Source organism: Trichosurus vulpecula, chromosome 6 (genome assembly GCF_011100635.1).
Source record: "Trichosurus vulpecula isolate mTriVul1 chromosome 6, mTriVul1.pri, whole genome shotgun sequence".
NCBI lineage: Eukaryota > Metazoa > Chordata > Mammalia > Diprotodontia > Phalangeridae > Trichosurus > Trichosurus vulpecula.
Window position 1 is genome coordinate 265,268,149 of NC_050578.1, and position 27,583 is coordinate 265,295,731.

A 27,583-nucleotide genomic window follows, 5' to 3' on the forward strand; every position below is an offset into this window, starting at 1 on the left:
TGTTTGCCTCAGTTTCCACATGTGTAAAATGAGCTAGAGAAGGCAATGGCAAACCACTCCAATACCTTTGCCAAGATTACCCCAAATGGGCTTATGAACAGTCAAAAACAACTGAAACAACAGAACAACAAAAAGGGAATTTACAATAATTTGGAAGCAATGAGAGAGATTATGAAATTATACTAAGGTATGTCTGTGGTTGTCCATGATAATTCACTGTACGAGTGAAATTGTCTAGGAGATTTTTTTTCCTTTCTGTCTGTCCCAGGCCAATTTTTATAATTTGGGAATGAAATATATCATCTTTAGTTGCATGGATAAAGATTTTTAGCAATAAATAACTCAAAACAAATGCAGGACTTTAAACCTAGAACACACTTTTAAGATAACCTCATTTAAGACCTTCAATTTCCAAAGAAGCAAAACGAAGTCCAGATTGCTGATGTGTCTCACACAAAGGTCCATGATTTCATAGTAGTAGAGCTAGAAATATAAGCCATGATCAGCTATTTTCAACATTATACACTCTCTCTAATCCCTAAGACTTTTCTAACACCTAATAGGTCATTAAAAATGTTTGTCGAATTGAATTGAATGTAATTAACTCCAGTTGACAGTCAAATTTATTAAGCATCAGTTGTACTAACAGTCAAGAAGCAAGTTAAGCAAGGTATTTGTCAAACAATAAATGTTTTGATAGACAGGTTTGTTAACTAAGAATTATTCAGAGAAACAGTTTTAAAGATGGAGAGAGAGTTAGATAGACTAGTTCAATTTAGATATCTGAAAGTCGGTATGGAACAGCAATAAAGTATTGGATTATGGGTAGGAGAAAGATTGAAGTCCTCTCTTTGTTGTATTAGGTAAGTCACTGGACTTCCTTGGAGTTCTATTTCCTCATTGTAAAATAGGAATCATGATACTAATAATGTAGACCTCACAGGGTGGTCCTGAGCAAAATGTTTTGAAAAATGCTGAATAAACAAGAGTAGCCCATTGTTTAGCATATAGTAGACACAACAAATGCTTATTAATTTACAGGTAATTAAAGGGAAAACCAGACAAAAGGAGTGCCGTATAAGTTAGTGACAGTCCCAGCAGCATCATTCAGGTTCTTTGACATGTAGCCCTTTTCACTACAGTACCCTCCCCAGTCCAAAGAGTTGAATCAATCAAAAAATATTAAGTAATGACAATTTTAGAGGCACATAGGCAATGGGCATTCAAGGACAACAGTAAAATAATACTGACGCTCAGGAGATCAAATTCTAATTGGGATAGCTAGTAAACATGTATGTATGTATATATACTATATGTAGATATCTATACCTATGTATGTTTATATTTATGTGCATACATATATCACATATAAATGCATATACATGAAATACATGTGTATATATAAACATATACCTTGTTTATTTGAAAAATACAACTATAAATAGATTTAAATAAGTTTGTAATAATAATTATAGAAAATGTGTTAGGAGATTTACCTCAGGCTGTGCCTTCTGGAGGATGACTGCTACTGGTTTTTAAACTAAATTTTAAGTTTTAAGTTCATTCTAACTTCAGTTAACTTGTTGATTGAGCTTACTTTCCCTATATTTTGTACCACAATGAGCCTAGGACAAGAAAGGTTTAGCAATTAAATTTATTTCCCCACATCAGTTAATATTTATAGTCATTGAATCAATTCATTCAATAAAAATTTTTCAATCACTATATGTAAAGCACTCTGTTAAGTGCTAGGGCTATAACAATGAAAACAGTGTCCTGGTACACGATGAAAATCCTCCATCCCTCAAACTCCTACCCTGAGACTCCTTGATAAGATTCACATCTCTTGCCCTCCTTCTCCCATCAACCTGAATTTTAGGAAATGGAATTGATTTCCCAATCATCTCAAGTGCATCTGCACTGAACTTAATATAATGGACAATTTTAAACCCATTCTCTCTCTCTCTCTCTCTCTCTCTCTCTCTCTCTCTCTCTCTCTCTCTCTCTCTCTCTCTCTTTCTCACTCTCTCTCTCTCCCCCACATTCATATTTATGAAGGTACATTTACAAACCTGCATACACAATAATGCTATAACAACTGACTTGTACGTAGCATTTAAAATTCTAGCATATATTGTCTCATTTATGTCTCACACTGACACAATGAGGTTGGTATACCAGGTATTACCTGTAACTATTTTACAGACAAGAAAACTGAGATTTAGAAAGGCTACAGGTTTTCCCCATAGTCACAAAGACAGTAAATCAAATGAACGTAGATCCTCCTGACTGAGTCCATACTGCTACTTCATACACTAGCCTGGAACTTTTGTCAAAATAGCCTAAAGCAGAAGTACTGTAATTAGACAGAGACTAGACATGTGACTTCATTGGTGTGGGGGATTCCCTCTATCAGTGCAGGTTAGCACCTTTTCTGCAATTAAGATTCTTAAAAAGCTGCCTAGAGCAAGTTGAGATTAAGTGACTTGCCCAAGGTGATAGAGTCATTATGTATCAGAGCAGGTCTACAGGGTTTTAAACCCAAGTCTTCGTGGCTTTGAAAGCAGCTCTTTATGCACTTGATTGGTGAGATTAATTTTCCTCTTTTTCTCTGAATTTATAAATGTAAGTTAATGGAGACATGTGTAGAATCCATGGGGTCAAAATCTGAAGCTATTATAAACAATAGAGCATCTCATCTTTGGGTATGATTTATATTCATTGATATAGAACTTACAAATCTTCAGTGATCATGTGATATGTTAGAGCAACAATAAAACTTTTATTCACTTAGAGAAAAACAGTTATTTTACTCACCTATGCAATAGTCCATACAACACAAGTCAGTAATTGATTTCAGGACCATTTCTATCTGAATTTCATCAAAATCACACAGAAGACCTAGATAACAAGAATGAAAGAAAGGAATCATCAAAGGGATGGTCTAGATTTATTGGTCCATGCAAATTATGCAATGATGTGTCAAAAAGGGTGCACCATTTTACTTCAGGTTTAAATATTTTTTTTGCACCAAGTACTTAGAAAAACATGCTCATGAGATCTATATGAGGAGCTTGTTATCCTCTATAAACTAACAGATGACAGTCCCCAGCTCTGAGATACAAAGCCGCAAATATGTAGTGAATTCAATATACACGTTCTGTTGAAACTTGTGCATCATTTCTGACTCTTGATTGCCTACACCCTTGAATATGACATTGATCTTTACAAAATATATGAACAATAGGTTCTTTTAATAGATGTGTCATCAAATGTTCTGAACTAAATGGAATAAAAGCTTGCAAAATCTAATAGCCTAACAGAAGAAATTAAACTAAAAATATGAGAACAGAAAAAGGTGCATGTTCTCCATCATGCTGGCTGCTCCTGGCATTGCTTCACAGTTGCTTTCAATGAGTCTAAGAAGATGAGCTTGCATCCAATATTCTTATTCACACAAAAAAAACATTCTTTTTATCTACTTCTGCAACAGGTTGCAGAACATTAAATATGAAAGAGCAATTGTAAGGTCATGGCTTGTCCTTGGACCATATCTATGGGAACCTAATAAAAACAGCTGTGAATAAGATAATTATGATGATGATGACAACGATGATGATGATAGCAATAGTAATAGAAAGATAGGTGCCATTATAGGTGGCTGGGCCAGGAGTCAGGAAGACCTGAGTTCAAACCTGATCTCAAACACTTACTGGCTGTGTAACCCTGGGTAAGTCATATAACTTGTGCCTAACTTCTCTCGATTGTGAAGTGAGGATGGTAATAGTACCTACCTTGCAGGGTTCTTCTAAGGATCAAAAAAGATATTTTAAAGTGCTTAGAACATTTCCTGACACATGGTAGGAGTTATGCAAATGCCAGCTGTTATTGTTATCATTGTTGTTGTAATAATAGCATTAAGCTTTTGTGTCTACAACATCTATTATTTTTCAGAGCCCTTTCATATGTGGACATCTATTCAGTGTGATTTCACATTTTACAGAAAAGATCCTCTGGCCCACAGAATTTTAGTGACTAGTCCATACTCACACAGATAGTAAATGGAGGCAAAGGATACAACCCAAAGTCATTTTACCTTGAAGTTCAACATCTCATCCACTAAGCCACAATGCCTCTCTGGAAGCCAATGACCCATAACATAGTACTTGGCACATAGTGTGCACTTAATAAATGTGGTCTCTTCTACTCTGTGTGTGTGTGTGTGTCTGTCTGTCTGTCTGTCTGTCTGTCTATATGTCTCTGTCTCTGTATGTATTTCTATGTTTCTCCATGTCTATCTATCCCTTCATCCATCTATTTTTCTAGTGTTTGTCTATCTATTCATCCTTTCTTTCTTCTGTCATCTTTTTATCATTGAAATATTTGCTGTCTGTCACGTCATCATCATTGACAATCTACCTATCTATCCATATTTTTAACCAAGCTTTAAAACTTATTTTGATGATAAGACTATCATCTAGATGATGATAATTAACAGATTTTTATAGCTGGAAGAGATCTCAGAAGGCATCTCAAACTAAATCAGAATCCCCTCTACAATGTCCTAGATAAATGCACTTCTAGTGACTGAAATCTTACTACTTAGTGAGGCAATCCATTTTCCCATTCCTTCCTTCCTTCACTTTTTCATCTATCTATCTTTCACCTATCCATCTATCAAAGTTATGGCTTGGCCATACATATTAACCAACTGAGAGAACTTATAAGTCAGTAATAAAAAGATAATATACCTGGATTATAAATTCTGAAGTTTCTCCTCTCCGGTGTGTCATCTTGTTATTGTTATTTTCACAACTCTTTGGTTTCACACACAATCCAAAGTCTATCTCTTTTCAGACTGCTCCTTCAGAGACTTAGAGGTTAGCAGAAGGAGCTAAAAATACCTGTGACTTCTAGTTTCACTGATATATGTATGGAAGCCTACAGAAATGTACCATCTAGTGTCCTCTTAGCTCCCAATGGAGCCCAGGTGAATAGAATATTTATGGTTGTTATGGACTCTCTGACTCTTCTCCTGAGACTAATGAATTGGTTAATAGTATCTTTCATAAATAACTAAAAACAGTTTTCCCTTTAGACTTGTTAAGACCATGTCCCTCAATACATTGTCCACTGCACCATACTGTTAAGATCTCCAAGGTGTTCCAAAATTCAATCCAGCCAAGGGTGTTTTTTCATTAAATGTACTTTTTTTCCTTCCACACAACTCTTCACTCTTATATGTTGGCTTTATCTTCTTTATGATTCTAAATTCATTATAAATCCCCTAACAAAGTAAATCCTTTCCCCTTCCTTTGCTGCTGTAGTCAGGTTTCATTTATTTTTTAATCATCAGAATTTTCTTTCCTCATTGCCAGGATACTTATATGCTATGAGGTCACTACAATTCAAGCTTGGTGTCTGGGAAACAGCTTGATCATGGCTCTCTGGGCTCAACACCAAGACCACCAGTTTCTGTTATCCTATGGATGCAGTGCGGTTCACTAGTTTTTCTGAAATATACATAATAACTTGAGGTCTCAGCATCAGATGTGCTTAATTCTGACAAGTACATATTTGACTTTATTCTGCTTGGTCTTTTAAATTATTATGTTACCATATATTATAATTATGTTATAAGTGATAATTCTCACCAATTTTCATCTTTTCTAATGTGCCCAAGACCCCCTCTGCAGAAGGTTACTACTGAGCTTTGCCTGTCTATTCATCTCACGTAACTATCTTCTTTCTCCTTTACGCCTTGCTAGGTCACATAGCAGTTAACTTTCTGTTCAAAGCCTTCATATAGGAAGGTATTGACAGATTGTATTATAAACCACCAAAAATGACATAGCAACTAGGTGAAAAGTGAAGCTGACAGTTACTCCCTTACCTGCCTTCTGCGATCCAGTTAAACTGACTTTCTTGAGGTTCTTCCCAAAGGACATTCCAACTTTTATCTCTGTCCCTCCCCACTAACTTTCTTTCTCTCATGCTTTATACACTTCAGAATCATCTTGACTTTAGGATGCTTCATTTGTCTTTGTTGTTCTTGTTTTTCAGTCATGTCTGACTCTTTATTGCCTCGTTGGGGATTTAAGTTTCCTCTAAAACTCTTCTCAAATGACATGAACTCTTTCCTCATTGGCTTTTATTTTTTATGTACTTATTTTCTTAAAGTTCAGTTCAGATGTCACCTCCTGCATGGTCTTGAAGGATTCTAGATCCCAGGTGTCCCTACTGTGATGAGAGTGCTGCTGACATAGTGAAATGCCATAACTTCATGATTTCACACATTCTCCTAACTCAGGGTAAGGGGCGGGGGGTGGGGCAGAGAAGCAGATGGAGATTAAAAAGTGTTTGCCTCATGTTAACTGATAAATGATGGCAGTCTAGATAATCATTAATCCCTAATGTCTTACCACATTGTACCAGTCTATCTAAAGGAAACACAGGTCATGAGGCAGGCCATTTGGGTCCATGATAAGAGTTTTGTCATATTTCATAATAAGTCAGTGACTGTGAAAGATGAGTAATGCAGAACTGTATTTAGGAGAGAGAATTGTGCCAGTAACTCCCAGCTCCTAATTCTGCAGTGTTAAGAGTTCCAGATAAGAATGTCTAATTTTCTACTTGTAGTCCTTGAATTCTATATTGATGATATCTTGAGGCTCAATTCTGGGCTATGAAGATTCAGACTTTTCACAGTGAGATGAGGGAGGTCAGCATTAAAGCACCTCTTCATCATCCTATCCCAGCCTATGGGAAAGAAGCACATCCCATCCCAGACTATGGGGAAGAAGCACATCTTTCTGTCTTGGCAGATGAAACTAAAATGGAGAAACAGATCCTTGGGAATAATCCATTTCATCTATCCCTGTGGGAGGTAGGGGAAATTTGAGGGCTCTATCTTTGCTTCTTGGTGAGCCAAGCTTTTGTTTGATTGATTTTGGTTTTGAAAGAAAAGATAATCTAATTTAGGAATTCTGCTTAAATGAGTTGAGTCCACCGAACATTCTCCATCCTGGAATTCAATATCAGAAATATGGCCAAAAATCCCTCTTATTAGTCTTATTAATCATACCGTTGTCAAACATATTCCAGTTATGAAGAGTTTAAAGAGCTGCTAGACATAAGAGAAAATATCAATGATTGGATTTTTTAAAAGGAGTGAATGGATGGGTTAACACTTTTTTCTGTTCTGTAGCTTCATCCAGAGTCCAAGGGGTTAGATTGTTTTGTTGTAACTTAAAAAACACACTTCCCCTTGACTATGCCTATCATTCACAGTTACTTTCTGAATTTGCATAGGAGACTGAAGAGATGGGCTTGGAATGAGACCTCTTTGCCCAAATGTCTATAATATGCTGTTCTCTAATTCCTGACTATAGTCTCAGCTCTCAGGATCTCCCTGGCCTTCTCTCAGAATCTGTAGCATAAGGGAAGTTTGAGGATTTCCAAGAAAAGAAGGCAAGACTTTTCAGATTATTCTTAGTTAACACAATGTTTTCCCTATTTTTCTTCTCTGTCATTTCTTTAGATACCTGGCTTCTGCTGTTACAATTTTGTACCCTTTGGAAATGAGTTTAGAAAGCTGCCCTGGAGCAACTGGTGTCTTTAGTTCATTATTATTGGATTTTTTGAGTATGAAAAAGCAATTGACTTAGTTCCACACAGAGATTACTCATGTACTACAAATATATGAAATATACCCAAGTATAGTAAGATGCTAATTTTTATATCTCCATAAAGCACCTTCTCTGTTTAAAATATGCCACAAACAATAATTTCAAAAACAGCTGATATGAAATGTGTCTGCTTCCAAGGAAATGATTTTTACCTCCTGATTCTCTTAGCCTTACACTCATAATTACCCTTATGAAATAGGACTGTGATGATTTTCAAGGCCTAATTGGTGGCTTCAGATACATAGATAAGATCAAGGTCTAAGACTCAATAAAAAAAACATTAAAAAGCTACTACATCCTATGGAATCTATCTCTAAAGATATTTTTAAATGTCATTTAATTAATGAGCATAAAATCTACAATGTATTCTGAGGAAATACAGAAACTAAAAATCAAAGTCGAATCAGGTAGTCAAACTAAACCAATGGATGAAAGTTATACATACGTACATATATATATATATATATATATATACATATATATATATATATCTTTCATGAAAGAAATATTGAGCAGCAAGCTATCAAATATTTAAAAGGACATCGACAAATAGAGCTAGGTCATTATATCCTGTTAAATTTAATACATACACATACAAACATATATTCATACATACACCTATATTATATACATAATTTAATCTATACAGCTATAATTTAAACAACATACTTTTTAAAGTATGCATACAATCTGCAGCTAACATTTATAGTTTCTTTCAAAATTCTTGTTCTTTTGCTTCTTAGTATAATGAAATATTCGCATTTATTGATAAATGTTAAGCTCTAATAGAACACTAAATATAAAAGAATAATAGCCTGACAACAACTTGTCCCATCAGAATATTTTTAAATGAGAAAAATACAACAAAAACAAAAATAATAATAACAATCTCTGACTCTTGTATGACTCTTTAAGATTTGCAAAACATTTTATAACCTTATCTCACTGGATTCTTACAACAGCCCAATTAGTCTTGATAGCCAAATTGTACAGATTAATAAGCAGAGATGTTGAGTTGGCCAAGGTGTCACAACTAGTGATAATCAAAAGTAGGATTTGAAAGAAGGTCTTCTGATTGATGGTCAAAGCAGTGTTTTCATGATTTGGCACCAGTACATGAAGAGCTAAAAGAAGAGGACTGAGTGTGAGGTGAGGAGATGATAAAAACACATATACACACAAATTATATGACTTAAGTGGTCATGACTCTAAGAATCAAGTACTTTTTCTGCCAACCAGAATGTTTGGACATTTTCTTCTGGAATCTCATGTCTATTATGTTAGCTAAATCTACCACCCCAGTCTACACAGCCTCCCACCTCCTCCCCAGCCTCAGTTGTCTTCAATGTGTCACTAGTCTTTACCCAGACTAAGGGAATGGACGAGGTTGTTCATAATCAGGCGATCAATGTTTATTTAGCAATCAAGCCATATTGATGGCCACTTGCTTAGAGAAAACACATGTTGAACTAGGTTGAAAGAGCTGATTACATACCATATTTCCTACAGATATCAGACAGTTAATGGCTTTTTCCTCTCTAAGATGTACTGCTTTCTACAGATAGCTCTGATTCAATGTCACCAAGTATGTGGATTAGACATTTACCAAATAGAATTTAATTATGGTCATCCATAGGCTCATAAGCATTGGATTCATTTTGAATTTGCTGTATTTCAGTTAGCACATATCTTCCCATCATTTGACATAAGTGAACATGTATCTGAGAGAGAGAAAGAGTTGATTTCTCAATAAGTAAAAGAATAGTACTTTATAACAAAGAAATGAAACATAATAAGAAAATATCTGTCAAGTCTACCATTTAACTAAACTCTAAGATTATGCTCCCATTTCCACATAGGACAACCTGGATCCAGTAGTTCTAAGAAGGGCATAGTTGAAAATGTTTAGTTCATCATGATATGGGGCAAATAAGGAGGAAAGTAATGCCCAAAAAAACATTCCACAGGATGCCTGACTCATAAAGACTCTACAGAGGCAGAGAACCTAGAATTCTAATGTTAGGCGCCATTACACATACATGTAGAATGCTAGATACATTGTGCCCCCAAAAATAAGAAGGTTGATACTCCCTCTTGACCTAAATTTAATGGTTGCTGAGGCAATCAAGGACTTCTGATTCCGTTTGTCTTTCACTAGGCCATCTGAAGATGGAATAAATGGTAGCATCAGCCATCCCAAGTAAAGCCCAGTGCACCCATTGTGCCCACATTATTCACAAATGATAAACATGGCTGTGGTTTTGCCACAATTATGTCACTTAATTTTTTCACTTCCATAGACCAACCCAACCCACCCCCCCCCCACTTCAGCTCTAAGATATAGGGGGTAGAGAAGAGGCTGGGGAGTGAAATGATTTACTTTCTGTTATCTGGCTAATGGTCATTTCTATAGATAATCAAACACATGCTGTGCATTAACACATCACAACAGCCCATCTGGAAGAAGGGCATGTCACAAGGATGATCATTTGGGCCCATGATAACAGTTCTTTCTTGTCCCAGGCCATTTCAGTGACAGTTAAAGACATATGACTCAGAAATTTATTAACACTGAAAGAAGAAACTTCTGGCTAAGGATTAGTCCTAGCTAATCCCAACCCTCTGTAGTCCTGAGAGGAGTTCCAGGTAGGACTGGTGATTTTTCTATTCAAGATCCCTTGAACAATAGAGTCAATTAGGGTTTGAAATTCTTGGCTATGGAGATTGAGGACCCAGGATTTTTAGCCATAGTTTCTCTAGTGGAATAAGGGAAGGATAGGTCTTTTTCCCCATCTCAGCTTCTGTACAAGCAGTTCTTTTCTCTGTCCTTTGAAAGATATCAAAACAGACCCTTTGTGATAATCCTATGAATCTGCTCCTTAGTCAAGAAAACTTTGAAAGCACTTCCTTTGCCCTTTGATGAGCCTGGGTTGGTTCTTGCTGTTGTTACTGATGTTGCTTTTCATTTTTCATAAAGACTATAAATCTGAATAGGAATTCTTAGGTCACTGTTCATTTTTCCAAAGAGTTGAGATCATTATGCATTCTTCACCTTGGGTCTCCATGTCAGGAATTTGGCCATGTTATTGAAGTTCAGTCATTTCAGTCATGCCCCACTTTTCATGACCCCACTTGGGGTTTTCTTGGCAAAGATGCTGGCATGGTTTACCACTTTCTATTCCACTGAGGCAAATAGGGGCAATTTAGTTGTCCAGGATCACACAGTTAATAAGTGTCTGAGAGCAGATTTGAACCCAGGAAGATGAGTCTTCTGACTCCAGGCTCAGCACTCTCTCCACTGTGTCACCTAGCTGCCCTACTTTTTTCAAGCGTACCCCAATTACAAAATTTTTAAATGCTTAATTTCCATAAGGTAAAACACCTAAAATGGATGTGTTTTGTTAAATGACTAGAAAAACTAGATCAATCCATTATTTTTATGTTCTGTAGACATGTTCAGAAACTAATGGCCCAAATGGAGCGTTCTCTCTTTAAAAAAAAACTGGTATTGGCAATCTGTGAGACTTCTCCGTGACCATTAATGTCAGTCACAATGGTGGTTCTTGTGCTTGCAATATGGACTAAAGACGTAGGCTGAGCTTTATAATCTTTGTCTGAATGTCTGTGGCACAACATGTACTGGACCTACCTGAGACCTAGGGTTTCAACTCTCAGCATCTCCTTGGCCTTCTCCCAGAATCTGGAGTTTAAGGGAAGATCAATGTCTTCTGAAAAAAAGAAAGAACTCCTTTTAAGATTATTCTAGAAAGATAATATTATCTTCTCTCCATTGTCCTTCTTTGCTTTCTCCCTAAATGTCAAGGGTCTTTTCTTCTAAATCCAAGCACTTTATAAATGATCCTGAGAGTTTTCCCCAGGGCAACTGGTCTCTTTGGTTCATAAGAATGTGTTCTAGATAAAGAGTCAGAAGATTCAGGTTCGAATCCTGGCTTTTCATCTTGCTAGCTAGGTGGCTCTGGTTAAATCACTTATTCACTCTAATTCTCATTATTTACACTCAAAAAAAGTGAAATGGTTTAACTAGACAATCTCTAAATCAATAATCTTCTCATCTTTTCTTCCAAGTCAGTACAGATTTCTTTCTATAAAATGTCCTAAGTAGCCTTGTCCCTCAACTTTAATGTTATAAATCTTCTTAGTGATTACATGTGTAAAAGTAATATAAACTGAATGTGGGGATGGGGAGAGAGTTAGTTTTGGGACACTTGCATTTAATTAAGGTCATTGGACTTCATACAGAGAAATGAATGGATGAATAGTTTTAATGTTCTTTTTTTTCTTCTTCCAAATTAGTTTGGGAAAAGTTGGCGGAATTTGGTCATTTGGGGAAAGATAGATGGGGATATTGCAAAATTCATCAAAGGTGACAAGGTCAAGTGGGTTTTGTGATGCTTTGACAACTCTGATGTGGCTGTGGAGTTTTATAAAGCTCAACATATGAAATGGGTTTGATAAAAGTGGACTGACTGACTCCATGATACAGGTTTCACTCTATCAGTATGACATCAGATGTGCACCAGTCTACCAAAGTTTCCCCCAGTGATGATGCCATCATTCCAGGGAGTGAAGAGATTACCAAGTCTCCATCCAGTGCACTGGATAAGCTGTGGAGTTTCCTGAAAATTGTACTACAATTGCTTGGTGTAAGTCAACTTCCTTTTCTTTAGAAATGACTCAATCATAGTTAAGTATTGTCACCTAGGAGGTATGGGGTTTGCCCTTTGAGAAATGAAATTTATCAGTGAAGATTCCTGGGGTTGTTGAATTTGGGGACTCATTTAAAAAACTGCAATAAAAAGCCTTATCTCATCTTCCCTTAAATTACATGAGTATCACCTACTACAAGTATTATACATACATTTTTCTTAACATCTTCTAACAGTAATTCTTACACAGAGAATAAGGTAGAGAAGACACAAAGGTCAAGGATAAGGACAAAGGCAAGGTTTGTGAGAAGAAAATATATATGCAAAAAATATTAGGGATTTGCACGGAGGCTTCAACTTATATGAATAGTAGCTCTCAGAAGATAAAAAAGTGCAAGAAAGTTGTTCCTCTCAGGGTCTTGGTAAACTTTTAAAAATAATGTTCATTAGAGACCCCTGGTTAGGAAAAGAGAGAAAGAAAGAACCCCTGAATTTATCAGCTATCAAAGAGAATCTGAGTTTCAACTTTTAAAAAAATATAAACAGATGGACTAAGGAGTAAAGAGAGAAGAGAGGAGAAGATCAGAGTAGAGAAGAGAGGAGAGGAGAGGAGAGGAGAGGAGAGGAGAGGAGAGGAGAGGAGAGGAGAGGAGAGGAGAGGAGGAGAAGGGAAGGAGAATGGGAGGGGAGGGAAGAGGAGGGGAGGGGAGGGTGGAAGTGAGGACACAATGGGAGGTAGCATGTGGGAAGGAAAGGGAGAGGAAGAGGGAGATGAGAGATTAAAAGTGTTTTTGTTCTATCATATTTCTGTTCAATTTTGACATTTCAAACATTTATTGACTTCGATCATACATACTATAGAAATACTTCAAAAACTTTAAAGTGCCACAAAATGCCAGTTATTTTTACTACATGTATCAGAATATAATTATTCAATACCTAATTCAAATACCTAATTGAACAATTATCAGCATTGAGAAATCTAATGCATTCTACAGGAACCAGAAGAACTTTTGTTAGGATGAGAAAAGCACCCCATGGGTGGTTACTTTGTAAATTGAGTCTCACCATATTCTCTTCTGGGAATAATGGACTGTTTACATATTTGGACTTTTTTCAGTACAGTTTTTCTTCATTTTGCACTGATCCTTGTAGAGTATCACTACACAATTGTGATTAAATTAAATTACGTCTTCACATTCTGAAGAAATTTAAGACCTAGGACTATTGATTGAGAAGTTAAGTTCTGCCCTTTTTGATGGAAAAACAAATCATCTTTTTTATTAATTTTAGTGGTATTTTGTTTTTCCTCAATTACATGTCAAGAAAACTTTCAGCATTCATTTTTATAAGATTCTGAGTTCCAATTTTTCTCCCTCTCCTCTTCCAAAAATGGTAGAAAATTTGATAGGTTATACATGTGCTATCATTTAAAATATATTTCCAGATTAGTCACAGTTGCAAAAACTGAAACAGGTCAAGAGGAAAAAAACATGAAAAATAATAAAGTGAAAAAATTATGCTTCAATCTGCATTCGGAGTCCATCAGTTCTTTATCTGAATGCGGATAGCATTTTCTTCTGCAAGTCTTTTGTACTTGTCCTGAATCATTGTTTTGCTGAGAAAAGCTGAGTCATTCATAGTTGATCATTACACAAGATTGCTGACACTGTGTACAATGTTTTGCTCATTTCTGCTCATTTCACTTTGTGTAAGTCTGTACAAGTCTTTCCAGGTTTTCCTGAAATCTGCCTGTTCATTATTTCTTATTGCACAATGGTATTCCATTACATCCATATACCACAGCTTGTTCGGCCATTCCATGGTTGATGGACATCCCCTCAATTTCCAATTCTTTGCCACCACATATGTGGTCCTTCACCCCTTTTTATGATCTCTTTGGGATATAGACCAAGTAGTGGTATTGCTGGATCAAAGGGTATGCAGTTTGGTTGCCCTTTGGGCATAGTTCCAAATTGTTCTCCAGAGTGCATCAGTTCACAACACCGACAGGGCATTTCTGACCCAATTTTACCATATCCTCTCCAACATCTATCATTTTCCTTTTCTGTCATACTAGCCAATCTGATAGGTGTGAGGTGGTATCTCAGAGTTGTTTTAATTTGCATTTCTCTAATTAAAAATTATTTGGAGCACTTCTTCATATGCCTACAGATAGCTTTGATTTTTTTATCTGAAAATTGCTTATTCATATCCTTTGACCATGTATCAATTGAGGAATGGCTTGCATTCTTATAAATATGACTCAGTTCTCTATATATTTGAGAAATGAAACCTTTTCAGAGAAACTTACTGAAAAGATTGTTTCCCAGCTTTTTGCTTTTCTTCTAATCTTGGATGTATTGGTTTTGTTTGTACAAAAGCTTTTTAATATAATTAAAATTTTCTATTTTACATTTCATAATGCCCTCTATCTCTTGTTTGGTCATGAACCTATAACTCACTTAATTTCTCCTTCAAGAATTTGGGTGGTATACTATTTGGTGCATATTGATATTTCTTCATTGTCTATGGTACCTTTTAGCAAGATGTAGTTTCCTTCCTTATCTCTTTTGATTAGGCCTATTTTTACTTATGCTTTATCTGAGATCAGGATTATTACCCCTGCCTTTTTTTTACTTCTTCTGAAACCTAATAGATTCTGCTCCAGCTCCTTACCTTTACTCTGCATTTGTGTCTCTCTGCTTCAAGTTTGTTCCTTGTAAACAAGATATTGTAAGATCCTGGTTTTTGATCCACTCTGCTATCTGCTTCTGTTTTATGGGAGAGTTCAGCCAATTCATATTCACAACTATGATTACTAACTCTGTATTTCACTCCATCCTGTGTTTCATCCTGTTCATCTTCTCTCTCCTTTCATCCTTTCCCTCCTCACCAGTGTTTTAGTTCTGCTTACCACCTCCCCTGATCTGCCCTTACTTAATCTCCTCTCCTCCTACTTCCCTGTTGGGTAAGATCAATTTCTATATTCAATTAATTGTGTATATTATTCCCTCTTTCATTCAATACTGATGAGAGTAAGGTTCAATCTATGCCCATTGCCCCCCCCCCCATCTTTCCCTGCACCGTTAAAGGTCATTCTCACCTCTTCATGTGAAACAATTTGGCCCATTCAACATCTCCTTTCCTTCTGCACCCAGTGTACTACTCTTTCTAATCCTTTAATTATTTTTGTCATTCCTTCAAATTCATCTTAGATCTGTACCCTCTGTCTATGTATATTACTTCTAGCTCTACTATTAGTAATACAATTTTAAAGAATTACAAGTATCATCTTCCCATGAAGGGATGTAAACAGTTTAGCTCTATTGAATCCTTTATGATTTCTTTTCTCTTTTTACCTGTTTAGGCTTCTCTTGGGTCATGATGATGATGATGATGATGATGGTGATGATGATGATGATGATTGTTAGAGTTTCATGATGTGTTTTGGTGGAACCATCTCAAAGAATTCAGAGTCAGCCCACTTCTACTCAAAGTATAGCATTTATTGAGATTGAAGCCTCTCATGAATTGGGCTAAGTTCCAAAAGGAATGAGCCTGAAATCCTAGCAAGATATTCCAGTCAGACTCAATTACCTTAGATTATGTCCCAATTTATACAACCTTTTTTCTCTTTCTGTGACCCAGTAAAGGGTTAAGTGTTAGTCCTATTCCAAAGTGCAGCTTTGTAACTTGCTTCTCTTTGATCAGTGAAGTGACCCTTTTTTCTCTTAGATAGCTCTGAGGGGAGAAGTTTCCCCCTTTCTCTTTTCTTCATCTATCCCCCCACCTCCAGAACTTGGCCAAAGTCCAAGGAAGGAGGGAAAGAGAGAGAGAGACAGAAGAGAGAGAGAGAGAGAGAGAGAGAGAGAGAGAGAGAGAGAGAGAGAGAGAAAGAGAGAGACAGAGAGAGAGAGAGAGACAGAGAGAGAGAGAGAGACAGAGAGAGAGAGAGAGACAGAGACAGAGACAGAGACAGAGACAGAGAGACAGAGAGAGACAGAGAGTTTTGCCAAGCACCTTTCTTTAAGAGACCACTCATCTTTCTAGCCCAGGTACAGTTTTGTTTTTCTTTTCTGGCTGGCTGCATTTTAAATCTTACAAGGTGGCAGACCCAGAGATTTTTACATGGACACAGAGCAGACAAATACAAACAGAAAACACAGATAATGATAACTTTTCTTGGTCTTCCAGATTTTATAGAGACCAGGCTGTATTACAGTTATGGGATGGGAGTTGGGACTGAATGCCAGTAAGCCTAAGAAAATCCCCCTGTAGCCACATTCATCTCTTCAGTGGCATCCTACCAAAGGATGAATAAAAGTGTTGAGTTCAGAAAGAACTCCCCATGAAATTCCCAAACAGAGTGTCCTCTGTCTAGAGGGAATTTGCTGGCAGCAAGGGCCTTTGGCACTAGGGCCCAAGCAATCCAGTCAAGCCTTCCTAGGTGCTGGAAGGACCTCTCAGCTAAGAGGAGGGAAAAAGATAGGCTTACTTTTGGATTAGAGGAAGTCGAAATCAGAGACTCTATTGCATGTGGAGGGAGGATCAGAGTCAGGGACTCTGTCCACCCAAAGATCCCCAAAACTATTGGGGTTTCATGATGTGTTGTGGTGGAATAGTCTAAAAGAATTCAGAGTCGGACCACCTCTAATCCAAGTACAGACATTTATTGAAATTGACACCTCTCATGAAGCAAGCTAAGTTCTATGAGGAACCAGCAACTTCAGAGAAAGCAATATGGATTTTTATAGGGTAAAGATGCAATCACATAACAGAAATTATGAATATAAAAAACACAGGATGGGTTTGTTAAGGGATTAGGTAATAGGGGAAGAGTCCCAGGCACAGTGGAACTGTGTATGTGATTACCCACAATGGATAAAAAACCACAGGGGTATGTATGTATGATAATGATATAAGCCTCTCTACATCATAAGTTCACTGTAGGTCAATTCTTTACTATTACTACACAGGTGCCTACTTTGAGAAAGTCCCTTCTATTGTTTTTAGGTCCACATCCTGCTTGGGCATCCTGGTGGTGCTGCTTTCTGATTGGCTGGCTATTGTGGTCCTGTCTAAGGCTACATGGATGTGCTTATGGTTGAGTACATGGACACACCTGCTGTTTCTGTGGGAAATATGAGAAATGGCTCTGGGGGCAGTGGCTAGCTAGAGGCAGTGGCTGGGGTCCTGTCACATGGACATGCCTGTTGTTTCTGTGAGAAATATGAGTTCATGGACACACCTGTTGTTCTAGTGAGCAGTGAGGCGTATATGAAGAAGTTAAAATATTGAGGGGGGAGTAGCTAGGTAAGGGCAGTGGGCCTATAAGGAAGTTAGAATGTTGGGGCTGGGGCAGCTTTATTAGGATTCGGATAATGATGATGATGATGATAATGATAGTTAACATGTACATGGTGCTTTCATGGTTCCAAAGTGCTTTATAAATATCTCATTTTTTCCTCATAACAGACCCGGTAGGTAGATGTTCTTAATATCCCTATTTGACAGATGATGAACCTGTGGGCACATAAACACTTAGTGACTTCTCTATGGTCACACAGCTAAGTAAGTATCTGAGATTGTATTTAGATTTAGATAGAATAGATAGTAGAAGTCTTCCTAACTCCCAGCCCATCACTCTAGTACCTCGTGTAGTACTGACTATACAGCGCTATTTAAGAGTTGAAAGAACTTCCTGGCTATTTTTAAGCACAGAGAAAATGTTTTCCCTCATGGAGCCCATTGCCAATTTTAGTGATATAATCCCAACTGCCTACCCCAATATCCAGGGGCTTCTTCCTTGAGCTGGTTTGCATGATACAAAGACCATGACCACATTGGACCTAGATGTCCCTCAGATAGGGATTCTCCTCTTGTAAAGTATCTCCTTGCTCATAGCTTCTTTCTCCTATCCAGGCACTTCAGATCTTAATCGGATTGATTAATACCAGCTTATGGATGAAATGGGCCTCATGGTTGTCAAAGCAAACGGAAGAAAGAAGGCATTTTTATATTTTTACTTCAGGCTATGCACTTTGGGGAGGACTGAGTGTGAGTACATTTATAAAGTCACTTTTCTGATGTTTCATCAAATGTTTCACTTTAGAACTGCTAGACAGTAGGGACATAGAACAATAGAACTGGAAGAAATCTTTGTTATCATCTAGCAAAAGCCTTTCTTATAAGAGGTGGGTTTACAACTGAAGCCCAGAAAGGACAAGTGAGTTGCCCATGATCATATAGTGAGACTTCAGTAAAGAATGTCATGAAACCTTGTGCTTCATTACCTCTCCTCTTCACCGCTCCCACTTAACAATGTGCTCAAATTATTCCTTAGGGAGCCACATATTACTTATTCAGCTGTGGTAACCCTAACCCTAACCCAAAATGTGCTCTAACCCTCATACAAATCAGTGGACTAAAACTAAATTAACCAAAAAGATCACTGCCCATCTCCTGAAAGACCCTTGGGCTGAAAAAAAAAGAAATGGAAGATTTGATTCTATCTCCAAATTGAAAATGAAAACATTTTGTTTTCTCCCAAAGAGATAACAGCATGGGATATTACAGCTCCAAAGGGAAAAAAAGAATAGTAATGGAGCTAGAAAACATGTTTGAAAAGTCAGACAAGAGGACTTTTCAAGGACCAGAACCCCAGAGCACACCCAGCACAAGGTCCCTGTGTCTTTTTAAGGAACATTTCTCTTCATCCATAGGGGCAATCAAAGCAAGGTCTACCTCCTTTTCTTTCCCCTTTTCACTCATTTCTCACCCACTCCCCCACAGGATCTTCTCTTCCTGAGAGACCACAGGAGTCACCTTCCCCTCATTGCTAGCCCTTAATTTGACTCAGGCACATCTCCATTCTGTTTCCTGGTGTGAACAGATTGAACTATGATTCTTATGGTGTTTCTATATATCCTGTCTTCAAGATCAGTATGGTTTTTGCTGGTATAGTATATAGATATATTAGATAGATAGACAGATAGATAGATAGATAGATAGATAGATAGATAGATAGATAGATAGATAGACAGACATAGACATAGATAGACAGACAGATAGAAAGATGTCTTTTTTACTTCTCTTCTTCTAGATAGTCCTGTAATTCGTTGTAATTGTATTCACAACCTATTATTATTCTATCTTTTGTATTTTGTGAGGCTTGCCATTGCAGATAAAAGTTTTTCTCTCTTTTGTCCATTATTATTGCTATTCAGGTCATATATTCTGTTCTTATAGGTCTAATTTCTCTTTTAAACCCATCAGAAACAATGTTTTGTGGTTCCATATTTTCCTCAAATTCAAGACAGACCATTGTTTTATTAAGTGTTCAATCATTTTCCTTTGTTTTGCAATATTTATTCATAGATGCCCGAATTCATTTAATAGATATAAGGGTCATATATCCTTTTGCTGTTAATGTTTTTTCCTTTTGATTTATCTGCTTTTGTTCAAGGTCTTTAAGTTTTATTTTTCCTAAGATCTTTGGTAATTTCTGGCTTTTCCCCTTTATTTTCCACTATGGCTCAATTTCTAACTTCCTTCCTTCTTCTGGTGATTTCTCTGAGGCTGAACCACAAATTGTTTTATCCTTCTTCCAGTCTAGGTAATTCACTGTTCACCAGCCTAAATCTCTGCCACAAGTGATTTTGGAGAAACAGAACTGGCCCCAGCTGGATGCTAGGGTCCTTCACTCAGGCTTAGTAAAGTGCCACGTGATTGCCACCCCCACCTCCCTGCACATACAGTGCCCTATCCTGGTGTCCTGTCCTACTCCCTCTGCTCTGAGTTCTTTGACCCAGCAATGGCAATTCTAAGGGTTGCTGCTCAGTTGATCTTTGTAATCTGTGTCTCTGAGGCTCTGGGAGGCCAGAATATATGTGGGGTTCAACTCTATTTCAAGTCTAGACATATGGACTTATTTTTTCAGTTCCTCTATTCTCCTTCAGAAATCTTTTGCAGCACAGAATGCTGCACAGTGCAGGTTGCCTATCACAGCACCAGAAAGCTTTGGAACCCTAGAGTACTGCCATGGCACTGGCTGTCTGTGCTACCCAAGAATTTTTCCTAAGCCTTGAGCATGGATCTACGTAGCACTGGAAAGAAGCAAAGAGGTCCATAGTTTGTGCTTGGGCTTTGCTACAAGCCCTTACATGGGGTCCCTGAGTTTTGTTGTAAATTCATGTGTTGAGTGATTAAGTTAACTAGTGTGGCCTCACTGCCAGTAGCATAGTGGGCAGTGCAGAAGGAGATTCTGAATAAGCTGAAGATAGGTGTCAGTTTGCAATTTTTTAAAATTTGTTTTGTACCCTGGATGCCTTAGACCACTTAGACAGCCGAAATTGCTTTATATTGGGCATATAATTTCTGTATTGGAGATATTTTAGAGGTTGTAGAGACCAGAGAAAATGATTAGTCATCTATCTTGTTTTACACATGATCTGAAAGTCAATCACAGGGTTGCTAATGTCCCTTCCAATTTGGAAGGGACCACCACCTCACCCTCTTGTTCTATCACGTGGCCCAATTTCCAGCATTAGGGGTAATGATATTTAAGTTCTGAACACTCTTTTGTCTTCAAATATTATTTGGTAAGATTCTTGTACCCCCAGAAATTGGCATAGTGTTGTTCGATTAAGCTAAGTTAGGTTCGGATTCGGATTCGCACTGGCAATAAGGCACACTCCTGAGAGAACATGGTTTTTATTGAAAGACAGGGGAAATACTCCAACAAACACAGTTAACACAACAAAGACAAAGACACAAACAACATAGATTCATCACCTTTCAGGGGAACTCCAGCACTTGATCCTCTCAAAGCTGAGGGGCATCCCAGTTTACACAGCCCAGGTCAATCAAGGCCTGAAAGGGAAACTAATCCCAGGAAGCTTCCTCTCCATAGTAAGATCCCCCTAGCTTGTTCCATGTGGGGACTTTTATAGCTTCCTGTACAAGGAGGGCCTGCTGCTAATTGTCCTGGATGTTCCCCTCCAGAAGGGGTAGCTACTCCCCTCAGGAGGGGAAGATCTTGTCAATCATTTTGTTTTTGAGAATTGACTAGGTCCTCAAGAAGCAGTTTCAGAATTTCCTGTCCTTTGTCTTGAGAGTTACCCGTTCTTTGTTCGGGCCTGTCTCCTAGTGTATTCCATTCTTTTGTTTTGGGCCAATTAACAAGAGAGGAGTGTCTGAGCGGCCCATTCTTAAGGTTTATCAGTTGGAGAGGTATACCTGATTCTTTATTCCAAGCTGGAAAGTCTTAAAGGTCTTTGCAAGAAAGAAAGGGGGAAAGGAATGTCTGATATTCCAAACCAGAGAGTCTTGCAGGGTGGGGAATGGGGGTAAAGGAAGAAAAGCTGGGCTTACACTATATGGAAGATTTTCTATAATAATTTATCATTCAGAGTAAACTATTATCAGGTAACACATTTTTAGGAAGAAGATGAATGGTTGATGAAGTGAAGGCTTTATTGATCTGAGAGGAAATTGCTGGTGGAAAGTACACACCAGGAGATAGCACAGAATGATGATTAGAGAGGCCCCTGAAATATTTTGGGTTTATTCACAAAGTCACCCACAGTCAAGTTTGAACACAGAACTTTTTGACATCTTTAATGTGTAGATTGCAAACTTTTCACTAGAAGGCAATAACACTTTTATTAAAGGTTTTTTTAAAAAAAATTGTCAAAGAAAGAGTCAATAATCTCACCACCAGCAGAAATAACCATGGACAATAAACTTGGATTCCTCTCCTTCATAAATTCAACCAATTGGTTCCTTACCAGTGTCTATGAGTTTTCCATCATGTCTAGAATGATGCTTTTTGCTAGGTTCACCTGTGAGCGAACATGGTAATTCATTTACTCATCCAAGTATACCAGTGCCAACTGTGAGGACAGTGTTAATATTCACTCCATAGGGAGCACAGAGACCATATCAGTCAGATGTTTGTTATGCTAAGTTCTGTATAGAAAACTTGATTTATGCATTTTAATAGTTTTTTATTACAGATAAATGTTTTTTATCTCGTCTTTCCTGTTTAGTTACCAGGGAAGACAATCCTTATTAGTCTTGTGAGAGCTATAAAGTTGACAGGAATTCAATTAATGCAGACCGATTAATTGCTACAAGCATGAAAATCAATGGAGGAAATTGCAGATGGCCTAAGAAAAACTGTTGGGAAGGACTATCCTTTTCCTTCTTTTCTATTTCCTGTTTCTCATCATATCAGAAATGGAGCTTCAGGAGATGTAAATAATTGTTAATGGCTGGGGAAAATGTGGGAATTGATCTTATATTTGATTCACTTTTCTCTAATTGACAGTTCACCATCTCAGGCATTTTCTCATTTATTTCTGCAAAGATATCCTCCAAAACTCTGGTGAGTGACAACATTGGCCCTTTCACCCTCTGGCAAGTAAAAAGAACAGTTTGGCATATTTCTCTTATCTCCAGGAATTAGTAAGCTTCATGTCTGGTGTTCTCCCATTGTAAAGGCCAGGAAAAAGTGATGTCAACATTTCCTACTACATGTACCTGGGGGGATATACTAATAGACATGCACGCAAATGAACACAGCCAGAAACAGTACTATCTTCTTGGAGGAAAGAATTATTTCTTAAGTAGTGTATCTAGAGTTGTCGTTGGTGCCAAGATGTTATTCAAAATGAAATTCAATTAGTATTTGTTAAGCAACTGTGATAGGTAGGGTCCTCTGTTAGATTAATGGAGCCTTGAGCGACAAAGAGGGATTTAGCCCAGGTTGTAGTAAAAGCATGTGAGAGAGATGGAAAATGAAAATTAAAGTCTTTCCTTCAGGTGAAATGCTGCCTGGTAACGAGCATTCTAAGTGCCTCAGCTGCGCTGGCTGGGATAATTATGATTCAACTCGATATGATCGTAAATCATGAATGTCAGAGTGTTTATTATGGAACTTTCACATGCTACACGAACATTGTCACTATCACTGTAAGTGTTTCTGTTTTTTTATATCTGTCATTACATAGGGACCTTGATTTCCCCCTCATTCTTCACAGGAACATTTGTCTGAACCACAAGAGCCAAAGTAGCTGGTCTTAGTGCCTTTTAGTGAAAATTTAAGGATCTCAGGAAACATCTCCAGGGAGTGTCCCAGCTTTCAGGACTTAATGTGTTCAGAAGTGAAATACAACAGCACCCTACTGTATATCTTTCCTCCCCATCCAAAAAGGAACTTTGATAAATGGGAGGGGGAGTTACAGAGCAGGAAACTACGTGGTTCATAAGTACTTAGCCAACTAAGACAGCTAGGTAGTATAGTGGCTAGAGTGCCAGGCCTGAACTCAGAAAGACTCATCTTCCTAAGTTCAAATCTGGCCTCACACACTTACTAGCTATATGAATTAACCCAGTTTGCCTCAGTTTCTTCATCTGTAAAATGAGCTGGAGAAGGAAATGGCAAACCATTCTATCTTTGCCAAGAAAAGCTCAAAAGGGGTCATGAAGAGTTGTACATGACTTAAACAACTGAACAACAATAAAACTTAGCCAGCTGCAGTATGGTAGATGAGCGGGATAGGCCAAAGAGCCAGGAAGAAGATAAGAGTCAGTAGAAAGGAAATAAACAGGGGGGTCATGGGATAGAACTCCTTTGTCTCCAACTTTCCTCCTTCCAGCCCCTCACTCGTTTACCCTTAAGTTTACAGTGAATAGCTCCCCTTTACGAAACCATGTTCCCAAGGATTCTTTCAGGCACCCAGAGGGAAAGGTCAACCCCAATAGTAACCTTCATGTCCTTTGGCCTATGTTCCCCATAATTGTATCCATTATGTGACAGCAATTCTTCATTAGTTGTCTTGTATTTTACAGGCCTTTGTCTTGGTGAAGCTCACACTGGCTACTATGGAGCTCTGCATCTCAACTTTTCTTATCGCTCTTTCTTCCTTTCAGATCAAGGTGCCCTTTTCAAACTATACTTCTGTGGAATAACATGGAAGAGGGGGAAAATCAGGGGAAACTTTGTAGGAATACTGATTGACTACAACTCTAGTATTGAGGAGGAGCTCCTTTAGGGGATATTTACTGGTGGAAATCTCCTTGAGCTCCTTTTGTGTGTTGAAACAATCTCCAGTAATCAAATTGCCCACACCTTTATAGGACTAGTTCAAATAGTTAACTACCCGTGAATCCCCCTTAGAATCCCTCAATTTCTCAATCCAGACACATGGTTATACAAAACATCCATAAATATAAAGAGGCAAAGTCAGCCTCTTCAGCCCAACCACAGAGATATATTGCCTTAACCAGAGGTAAGACTGAATTCATTACTGACAACCTGCCAAATGCGCCTATGAAATTAAAGAGACCTTATGCAGCTAAGCTCTACTGATCATCCACAGTCACATGTCTCTCTAACTTCTAACTTGGATGACTTGTTGATATACCATATAAAGATTTGTTGTATTTGCAGTAAGGAAGACTTGAATCCAATTCATTTAAGGCAATTCCTGCTTGAAACACTAACAATGTAACCCTGGGTCTCAATTTTGGGTTGACATAATGAGCAAATGAGATAACACTCATAAAGTGCTTTGTAATTCTTAAAGTTCCATATTAATGTTAATTATCATTAGTAGCAGGCATAGAGTTGAAAAGTTGTTGATATAGGAAATTTCTATATGAGGAAAGTCTCTCTACCAAAACAGACTGGCACTTTTCTGAAACATAGTTTTAGAGAAAGGCATCAAGGACCATGACCTTAAGAAACTAGCCCAGGTCACAGAGTCAGGATATGTAAGAAGCAAAATTTTAACTTTTTGTCCCTGGCTCCATGACCACTTCTCTAATCACTCTGCCACTTATTAAATCAAATTTACAAAAATCAGATTCACTGGAACTATGTTGATATGTTCAGTAGTGCATCTCAGAAGATTACACTCAATAATCATAAAAGCAATTTTTGGCCATGGACATTGATTAGTCTGAAGTCATTGAGGGAAGGGTGACCAGGAAAATTAAGGACATTGAGTCCCTGAGATGTTGGTACTAAGGTGGTATGGGTTTGAACTGAGTATATTTGTTCTGAATTTTCTGTACATTCCATTTCTGTCACCTACTTGCATAAGAGTGGGCTCTCTCCTTTTAGAGGAGGAGATAAGGGATATCAGAGAATATACTCTGTCCAAAACATTTCCTACTCATCTAAGAATTCAGATGGAAAATGTTCCTCCTTTCTCTATGTTTGCAGGATGTGGAGATGCCAGCTAATATTGAAGTAGTTTCCTTTACTTCTGTGCAGCAAGGCAACCCAGCCAGGGTACAGACTGCTAGAATGTGGAAATTGGTAGCCAGAATAGAAGGGAAGGAGAAGAATGGAAAGGGCAAGATGAGGCTGATGGGAATAATGGGAATAAGAATGATGGATGGTGGTTGGTGTAGGCCTTCTCTATTGGAATTCTGAATTATGTTTTTTTCAGGTTCCTGAAGAGAAATCGACCATCCCTTTTGAAAATCCTTATGAAGACCTGCTTTTTCAGCCTGATCCTTATGATGAGATACAGCCTCAGCTAGAAGGATATGACCCCTAACTCATGTGTTGTTAGCAGTTATGATCTCCTTCCTGCCAAAAAATGATCCTCAAGCCAAAAACCACTGACCAAAACATTTTCTATATATTCTGTCTTTTTAGAGAGGAAGCTTAGTACGTAATGAAAGTGCCTCAAAGCCAGAAAGATGTGAATTTCTGCCACAGATTGAATTTGTGACCTGGAGGAAAAGTTACTTAAACTCTCAGTCCCCCAAGCAACACTATAAAATAAATTGTAGAGAAATTGCAGTCATGCATTCCTATCAGACCTGCCTCATGAGTGTTCCCTGCACTGAGGAAATTAGAGGTTTAGCTCATTTTTTTTCTTTTTTCTACCTTCTTTAACTTGGACTCACTGTCTCTTATTAAAATCAGTTATCCCACCCAAATCCCTTTCTCCAGGGTGCTGCAGTCGTTGTTCTTATTGTTGTTTGTTCATTTCACTCATGTCTGATTCTTTGTGACCCCATTGGGGGTTTTCTTGGCATAGATTCTGGAGTAGGTTTCCATTTCTTTCTCCAGCTCATTTTACAGATGAGGAAACTGAGGCCAACAAGTTTAAGTGACTTGCCCATGGTCACAGAGCTGGTAACTGTCTGAGGCCAGATTTGAACTCAGGAAGATGAGTCTTCCTGACTCCAGGCCCAGCACTCTGTATGCTATTTTTCCTAGCTGCTAATATTCCTTTAATATATCCCTGTATTATGCACAGACCTATGTTGCTTAGTTCTGAGGAAATGGAAAACGAATAAAAGCAAGCCAATCCAAACAAAAGCAGTTGAGGATCTGGCCTCTGACTTAAGAGGCAATCTGTGTTCTCCATCTGGAATATTGAATCGGTTAGAATGTAATAGTGCCCCCTACTACAGGCCATACCTCTATATTAAATTATCTGTAAAAATAAAAACAAAACATATGATTTTGTAAACACTGTAGGACACACACTGTTTTCCTTTAAATCAGATTTGAATTACTATAATTTCTATTCAATCCAATGTGATATTTTTATTCTTTGGATACAGGCTCTAAAAAAATTCTTATATTCTGATTGGACACAACATTGATCACAGATTTGACATCAGTTAAAGTGTGTTTTTTTTTCTTTTCAGGGTTGTATTCAATGTGTAAATTGTTCCCTTGGGTCTACTTACTTCACTCTGAATCAGTTCATACAAATCTTCCAAGGATTTTTTGAATCCATCATATTTATCCCTTTTTATTGCTAAGTTATATATTACATTTGCAAACAACAATTTATTAAACCATACCCAAAAAGGGGGTTCAACAATGGTAGAGTTCCAAGTTACTTTCCAGATTTTTAGGCCAATTCATGGCCTCCTCTTCCATTCTTCCCTCTCCCATGTACACATATACAATTGCCATATTCCCCCTGTGTATATTTTGTGTGTTTATATTTATTAATTCCGTAGAAATATCATATAAAAGATATCTATCTGATGAATGTGCTGCAATTATTTTTCTGGATTAACTGTTTCTTTTCTAACTCCAATTGATTTTCTTTGGCTTAGGCAGAAGCTTTTCATTTTTATTTAATTAAATTTCTTTGATTTATCTTCTGAGGTCTTCTCTAAGCATTGTCTACCTCAGAATTCCCTCCCAATCATAAAGTGAATGTTATCTCCTTCCCTTCTTCT

At 37.6% G+C, this 27,583-nt stretch overlaps 1 protein-coding gene across 1 annotated transcript; it reads left to right on the forward strand.

The window, feature by feature from the left end:
- Positions 1–12,208: 12,208 nt before the first annotated feature.
- On the forward strand, positions 12,209–25,929 carry LOC118855110 (high affinity immunoglobulin epsilon receptor subunit beta-like). The gene is made up of 6 exons (XM_036765225.1): positions 12,209–12,352; positions 18,281–18,415; positions 22,689–22,745; positions 23,183–23,332; positions 24,194–24,298; positions 25,819–25,929. The coding sequence occupies exons 1-6, from the start codon at positions 12,209–12,211 to the stop codon at positions 25,927–25,929; spliced, it is 702 nt and encodes a 233-aa protein (XP_036621120.1).
- Positions 25,930–27,583: the final 1,654 nt, after the last annotated feature.